We start from the raw sequence: 8,279 nt of genomic DNA, 5'->3' as shown, positions 1-8,279 counted from the left end.
AACCAAAACGACTGATCCGAACAACCTGAATCTGATACCACTTGAGGAAGCATGAATCATCTTCATACATTCATAAACATGGGATCTAGTCTTTGATTATAGCGAATTGGATAAATTAGGGCTATTGTGTGTTTTCTAAGATCAATTGGACATAGTTTGGACATGAATTCTTTAAACAATAATCAGATTTGCTAACTTAACCATAAATTACATGTTATTTATAGGGATGAGTCAATTCGTTATAAGCCTAGTGAATGGACTCTCATTTGCTATGTCATTCGTAAATAGGCTAGCGAATGGCCTTCTATAAAACATGACTCATACGCCGGATTGTCAAGCGTATGGACCTAAACACCCGAAACGCCATTTGCTAAAATATCCTTAGTGAATGGGCAACGATAAGTTACATATCTAGCCCCTAGACTATTATAAGAAGACAAATTATATACTAACAAAGACTGAGACGAGAAAACATGTATAAAAAATAAAAGATTTAAAACGACGTTTATATGGTCAGTAAAACATGGGCGCCGGTAAAACTCGAGATTGTCAGTCCCGAGCATTCTAGTGGTGGGTTGATAGGAATTCAGTCGATTTAGATGTTTTGGTGTATCATTTGAAATTTTGCCCTTTGAGTTGGAAGTCATAGAAACAAATGAAATATTTTAGAGGAGAAGAAACTTTGATGAATGAAAGTTTTGGTGAAGAAGGCTCTTCAAGGACATGAGTATTTATGGAAGATAGGAAAATATGAAAAAAAAAAAAGGTCAGAGTGCAAATTTATATAATCCTGCAAGATAATTGCAAAGATTTTTGTTGATCAAACTCTTTAGTTGATCAAACTCTGAATGAGCACATCCTGCTAATAAATTTTATAAATAATTGAAAGATAAAAACGAGAAGATAAGTAAATTAACATACATTATGTTAAACAAAAGATATGAAAACGAACTTTAAAAGTTCATTTAACCAAAACATAAAACCCATGTAACGTAAAATATAATGGAGAAGCTAAGAATCGGGAGGGGGATGGAGTTTCAAACCTAGGTAGCGCATAAAGAAAAACAGCCAAAAGAATTTTTTGTGACTTGTTCATTCATGCTTTGATTTAAGCACAACTTGTTTCAAACGAAACTTACACCATGACGTAGATAAAAATAACATGCATCCCAACGATATATTTAGAGATTTATTGAACATATTTTGAGTGCGTCCGAGCGTAGTGGGCGCCTTATCCCGGGTGAGGTTTGATTTGGTCAAACTAGCCATTGTAAAACAGCTATATTAAAAAAAACATTTAATTTATTAAAATCCACACCCTGTAAAACTCAACTTATCAATTTATTTAAAATACCATTCATTCTTTTATTCTTAACACCATTCATTCTCTTATTCTCTATCAAAAATGTATACTCAACACAACAAATTTCTCTCATTCTCTACCCAATGCTCGGTTTTGAGTAATATGCAACCATTTGGGGTATATGCAACCAATCAACGTACGAACACCACCCAACCAATTGGCAAAAAAGATAGGCAAGTCTAATTTAGTATGAGAGAACAATATTCTTAGACCCAGTACTCCAGTAGTAGGCTAGTAGCTAGCCCGCGAACATACAGATTCATTGGAGCCACCCGAAGAAATAAATGAAACAGACCAATAAACACCCAGAATCCTTTGACCTGTGCATAAGAAAACCATTGTTCACCTAATCATAAAAGTTTTAAATCTCAAATTGTTAGTTTAACTTGTAAACCAAGTCTTGAATTTAATCAAAGTAAAGCAAAGTCCAACAAAAAGTAAAAGAAAACCCAAAAAAATTCAAGTCTTCTATTTCAATTCAAGCATACCATAAAGTTAGCCATAGTTCAACCTCATATCTCTATCTGTAAGATAAAGGAAACCATCAATAATTTTAAAAAATTTAAATTATCAGTGGTTTTTATTTCAGATTACTCATAAATTACGGTGTTTAATCCAAATATGGTTATTGAGGAGTTTAAAAGTCTTTTCTATTTGATTGGTTAGTGATATTTCCGTAAGGTACACAAATAATCTTTGTGTATAAATGGGAAAACGATCAGCATGTTTCTACAACATTTTTAAACGCCACAAGAATCCCAACAGATCGCAGGTAATCATTGATTGCGTTTCAGTTTTTTGGTTTTTGATTCCGATTGGTTCATTGTTTGAGTTTTGTTTGGTTTGGTTTTGAGCAAAGAAAGTAGAACAAGTTATGGAGAACCCATCAATGATCAATGGAAGTGATGGTATTCAGTTTCAGGTTTGCGTTAGTGTGTGGTTTACTTCTACATATTAATTAATTGCTTTTAAGCATTGTCTTAGGAGGTCTTGTAATTATCCAATTAGGGCAACATTGGTAATTATAAATAGTTTAACGAATTCTTTTTGTTTTGAACAAAAGAAACTGAAAGAAGTTATGAAGAAGCCGTCAATGAAGGTCCCAACCCCACCGATGATCCATGGCAGCGACGGTTTTCATCCTCAGGTGCGTCAGTCCATTTAGGATTTTTTCGAATTGTATCAAAAGGTTTGGCTTACGGTTCATATTATTTGAAGCATGCATGCCCATTTTGAGCTAAGTATTTAACTTATTTGTGTTTTGCAATTATTCTAAGTTGTAGTATACGTACTAATGAGTTTTGTTTAAGAATACTTAAAATGGTGGTGTCCTTTTTATGTTTAACGGAAAATTATTGTTTCTATATTCTTAAAGTAATTATGCATTTTTAATTACAAAGACGAAATAAATCAAATCGTGAAAAATAGAATTGAAGCCAAACCCTTAGTAATGGTTTGGTTAGGTTTCGATTTTCAACTCTTTATTTCATTTTACAAAGGTTAGAAACAGCTTACTAATGGTTTGACTCATGTTATAACGTAAACACCATTATTTTCAAAACAGCAAACTATAAAAAATCTATTTTGAATTTATTGTAAAGTATCTTGTTTACATGCTAATTTTCTTGTATTAGATAAAAATTTATCATTTAATAAAGTAATAGACGGACTGACAATAAAAGTTTTGGTCTACTGGAACCAAAAAAGAAACTTTGATGACCTGGACCATCCTCAGAAACTTGATGCTTTTGTTTATACTCTTTCCATTACAGAAACCAAATGACATAAGCAGTGAAAAGTGTAACATCATTGATAACCACAACTTCTCAAATGGTTTGGATTCCTGGCAAGCAAACTGCTGTGACGCGATTCTATCCGTCAAAGACACAGCACCAAAATCTTGTAAGCATCATGTGGTGGTTACAAATAGAACCCAAAACTGGCAGGGGTTGGAACAAGACATCAATCACAAAATATCCCCGGGTTCAACTTACATGGTTTGTGCTCGTGTTGGAGTTTCCGGGTCCAAACTTCAAGGTGGTGCAGAAGTCATTGCTACTCTCAAACTTGAATACAAACACTCGGGTACCAAGTATATTAATGTCGCAAGGTGCGTCATTTTTTAGTGCTTATTCTTCTTTCTTTTATAGTAATGGACGAGCTGGGTGACATGCCATAACGGTTTAAAATATCGTTAGATTAATGATAAAACTTAATGGAATAAGTTTACAATTAAGTCATTGTTACATTAATAATTGTTAATCTAGATCAATAAAACTTTTAATAAGTTTGTTGAAGATAAAATACAACCTGGTTGACTCATTCAGATGTAAATTGCGATACAAAGAAGCGTATCCTAATTAGTTATTCGATGAAACAAGTTTTTATCCATTTACACGTACTTGTTGTTGCAGGACCACTGTCTCGAAAGGAAATTGGGAGCACTTGGAAGGTACGTTCATGTTGTCGGATAAACCTGACCGTGTGGTGTTTTACTTGGAAGGACCAAATCCAGGGGTAAACATTCTCATCGAATCGGTTTTAGTCTTCACTCACGTAAGTGAACCAGAACCAGAATCAAATAACTTGACAAGTTTTGAACTTTATAACCCGTTGGACTTATTTAATTTCATAAACGATGTTTTAATTCATAGGATAAAATTTCATCATGTTTATATACTGATGACGGGAACATCATAGTTAACCCTGATTTTGAGGATGGAGTTAACAACTGGACAGGAAGGGGGTGCAAGATTGCCGTACACGACTCCATGGGAGATGGAAAAATCGTTCCTAAATCAGGAAAATATTTTGCATCTACATCAGAACGCACCCAAAGTTGGAACGGGATTCAACAAGATATTAGCGGAAAACTTCAAAGAAAACTTGCATATGAAGTGACCGCGTTTGTTAGAATCTTTGGCAACAACGTTACTAGCTCGACTGTCCGTGCTACTTTGTGGGTCCAGACCCCTGATACCCGTGAGCATTACATCGGCATTGCTAAGTTCGTTCCCTTACATAATCTCTTATTTAATTTTCATTCTTTGGAGTTTCAATAGAGGTGGTCAAAAATGTTCAAAATGGCTCAAGGGGTTAATATGATTGAGCAAACGAACTGATCAAAATATAATAATCAAATATATATTTCCTCTTATGATAGAAATAAAATAAATGAATTAATACAAATGAATATTAATTTTAGCTAAGAATATTAACAGAATGAATTGTAGTCTTTTAACTTTTTAAAAATGATCAATAAATAATGGGGCAGAGATTTTTGTCGCAAAGAATTTCAATCCAGAGCGATAGATTGAAAACTTCCTATTCGCATAATAGATTCATAAATTGTGGAGCAAATTCGATTCATTGCGCATGAGCGTGTATTAAAGAAACTAGATTTTTTTACAGTGGAGTTTGAAATTTTGCTACGCATACGAGATTATAACTGAGGGTCTAATGGTGATGTTACTAAAATTTATCGCGCGCTACTTTTTGTAATTTTAAGGTTACATGGTATACTCTAACCCCAAAATAAATTAAGATGACATGACACTTTAAAGATGGATTAAAACACTCCCCACTTGTGTTATATTTGTTAAAAAAGGGCGATGGATTATGTTTTTCACGGATTAAAAGGCAAAAGCAATATATTAAATTAACAATTAATTGGAATGGGATGAAGCTAAAAAGATTAAACCATTTTCTTTGGGTGAGATGGAGTGACAGAGTGACAAATGAGTGACATGGTGATTACGTAGAGTTAAGAAGGGTTATAGTATACCCCGTGGCCTAAAATGTCACAATAATATTTCCATATGATTTTCTCTAAAACATAACCCAATCCAATCAGCTTTTTTGTAACTAAATGAAACATGTGTTTTTGTTTGGCATTGAAGCGTGCAAGCAACAGATTCAGATTGGGTACAATTGCAAGGAAAGTTTCTTTTAAACGGTCAGCACTCCAAGGTAGTGGTTTATCTCGAAGGTCCGCCTCCAAGCACCGATATTCTTGTTGACGGGTTCATGCTTAAGCATGCCGAGAAAACACCACCTTCACCACCACCCGTCGTTGAGGTTCTCAACTGCCTCATATACATTGTTGATTAATAACAAATGACCTGTAATTAAATTGTTTCATAATAATCTACGTGCATGCAGAATCCAGACTATGGAGTAAACATCATCACGAATTGTAATCTTAGCGATGGAACAAATGGGTGGTTCCCCCTTGGTAACTGTGGGTTAAGTGTGGTGACTGGTTCACCTCATATCCTTCCACCGGCCGCAAGAGACACGCTTGGGCCACACGAGCCGTTAAGTGGTCGTTGTATACACACAACTAACCGCACCCAGACCTGGATGGGTCCGGCTCAGATTATCACGGACAAAGTCAAACTGTTTGTAACCTACCAAATATCGGCTTGGGTTAAGCTTGGTCCTGGAGCCAGTGGTCCACAGAATATAAATGTGGCTCTAGGAGTTGACAGCCAGTGGGTGAATGGTGGTCAAGTTGAGATCAATGATTCTAGCCAGTGGCATGAGATTTGTGGGTCTTTCAGGATTGAAAAGCAACCGGGGCGAGTGATGGTTTACGTTCAAGGTCCGGCAGCTGGAGTCAGTTTCAAGCTGGCTGGACTTCAGATCTTTGCTGTGAATCGCCAGGCCAGATTTAGGCACTTAGGGAACCTAACTGATAAGGTACGTAATGTACTGGCTAATTCAAACATAACTTGCATGAAAAGGTCCTTTATTTTTTTATTTATTAGTATTTTTTTTAATTGGGACTTAATTAAATGTCCATCTAGCTAACTAAGTTGTTGAAACATGAAGTTCACCTTCACAAAAAAAGTCTTAGTTGTTGAAAAATTTAATGTGGATATTTTTTGTTACATAAGAAGTATGAATTTTGAATCAAAATGACAAAAATTGTTAAAAGATGTTTAAGGTTACTAGAAGAGCTTAAATGGCATCCTAAATTTGATTTGTAATTAAAACTAGTTAAGCGAAACTAACATACTATAAGTGAATTCTGTAAAAACCGGTTAACAAGCTTATTACTATTCGTTTATTCAAAAGGGTGTAACGGCGTAACTTGTTATTAGCTTACCTGTCTCTCTATTGTAATTGGATCCTTTTATTTGTTGAAATGGAAAATTATTTATAATTGATGTTAAATGTTGAACTTTGATGGAACTATAAGTGAAATGTTATTAATTCTGTAAAAACCGGTTAACAAGCTTATTACGTCCGAATAACCAAATTTTTTTCATACTATAACATACTGTTATACTAGTTAAACGAAACTAAAATTTATAACATAATAATGTAAACAAACCAAAAAAAAAATAAAAGAATCATGTTTTCACTTTTAGCGGTATTAACCCTTTATTTTATTCCGTTTATTATGTTATTGTTAAAATAATATTGATTTTGAAAAATCATATATTTCTCTAAATTGAGTATAAAATCAAATTCTTGTCTCTCAGGCTTTAGCACTTTTGGACGTACAACCCATAGTGTAACTCCTAAATTAATATTAAGATGTAATCATACTCTTTCTTTGATTGTTCTACAGCTTCGTAAACAAGATGTAATCCTGAAATTCCCGACCCCAGGCTCAAGCGGTATGCACCCGACAATGGTAATAGTTAAACAAACTCAAAACAGTTTCCCGATCGGATCATGCATAAGCCGCACAAACATGGACAACGAAGATTTTGTCGCCTTTTTCGTTAAAAATTTCAACTGGGCCGTGTTTGGCAACGAGCTCAAATGGTACTGGACCGAGTCACAAAAAGGCAACTTAAACTACCAAGACGCCGATGATCTTTTGAAACTATGCGACGACAACAACATCTCTGCCCGTGGCCATTGCATCTTTTGGGACGTTGATTACACGGTTCAGGATTGGGTTAAGAACCTCAACAAAACGGACCTAGCCGCAGCCGTACAAAACCGGTTAACAAGCTTATTAGACCGATACAAAGGCAGGTTCAAGCATTATGACGTCAACAACGAAATGCTTCACGGCTCGTTTTACCCAAACCGGTTAGGCCAAGATATCCGAGCCAACATGTTTAAAACGGCTAACCAGTTGGACCCTTCAGTCACATTGTTTGTGAACGATTACCACGTTGAAGATGGGTGTGACACGCGATCCACACCCGAGAGGTACATGTCACTTATTACTGACTTGCAACAACAAGGTGCACCCGTTGGTGGGATTGGGATTCAAGGGCATATCGATAGTCCGGTGGGTCCGGTTGTATGTTCGGCTCTTGACAAAATGGGAACTCTTGGGCTCCCAATATGGTTCACCGAGCTTGATGTTTCTTCGGTTAACGAGCATATTAGGGCCGATGATTTGGAGGTTATGTTTCGTGAAGCGTATGCTCATCCTGCGGTTGAAGGGATTATGATTTGGGGGTTTTGGGAGTTATTTATGAGCCGAGAAAACTCGCATTTAGTGAATGCCGAAGGTGATATCAATGAAGCTGGGAGTCGGCTTCTTGAGCTTAAAAAAGAATGGCTGACTCATACTCATGGGCATGTTAATGATCAAGGAGAGTTTAAGTTTCGTGGGTTTCCTGGGACGTACGAGGTTATTGTTGTTATGGATTCCAAGAAAACGGTCAAGAAATTCGTGGTAGAGAAAGGTGATGTTCCGTTGGTGGTGCCAATAAGTCCATAAGCGATTGCGTTGTTTCCTGGTTAAGTATTTTGTGTTTTCATGGTATGTGTTCGTGTAACGTGGTGGATTATAATAAACTGAATGATATGGCATCTATGTAATTTGTTTAAAAAAGATGATGTGTCTTATATTACTTGAAAAAGAATGATGTGTCCTATCACTTGATGATTAGTTAAGGATATTACTTAAAAAATTTCGTCGTGATCACGTGTTGAGAATTAA

At 35.6% G+C, this 8,279-nt stretch overlaps 1 protein-coding gene across 1 annotated transcript; it reads left to right on the top strand.

Annotated features, from left to right (window-relative positions):
• Positions 1-2,031: 2,031 nt before the first annotated feature.
• On the top strand, positions 2,032-8,075 carry LOC143550381 (endo-1,4-beta-xylanase 3-like). The gene is made up of 9 exons (XM_077041038.1): positions 2,032-2,135; positions 2,223-2,285; positions 2,427-2,510; positions 3,136-3,473; positions 3,778-3,919; positions 4,018-4,370; positions 5,263-5,440; positions 5,525-6,064; positions 6,942-8,075. Exons 1-9 carry the CDS (start codon positions 2,070-2,072, stop codon positions 8,055-8,057), a joined length of 2,880 nt encoding a protein of 959 aa, XP_076897153.1. The 5' UTR covers positions 2,032-2,069; the 3' UTR covers positions 8,058-8,075.
• The last annotated feature ends 204 nt before the right edge of the window (positions 8,076-8,279 follow it).

This window comes from Bidens hawaiensis, unplaced genomic scaffold, assembly GCF_021521415.1.
Source record: "Bidens hawaiensis isolate Kalapana, Puna unplaced genomic scaffold, B.hawaiensis_p1.1 tig00016035_1, whole genome shotgun sequence".
In the NCBI taxonomy this organism is placed as follows: domain Eukaryota; kingdom Viridiplantae; phylum Streptophyta; class Magnoliopsida; order Asterales; family Asteraceae; genus Bidens; species Bidens hawaiensis.
Note: the sequence above shows the minus strand (reverse complement) of the source record. Positions and strands in the feature narration are given on the sequence as shown.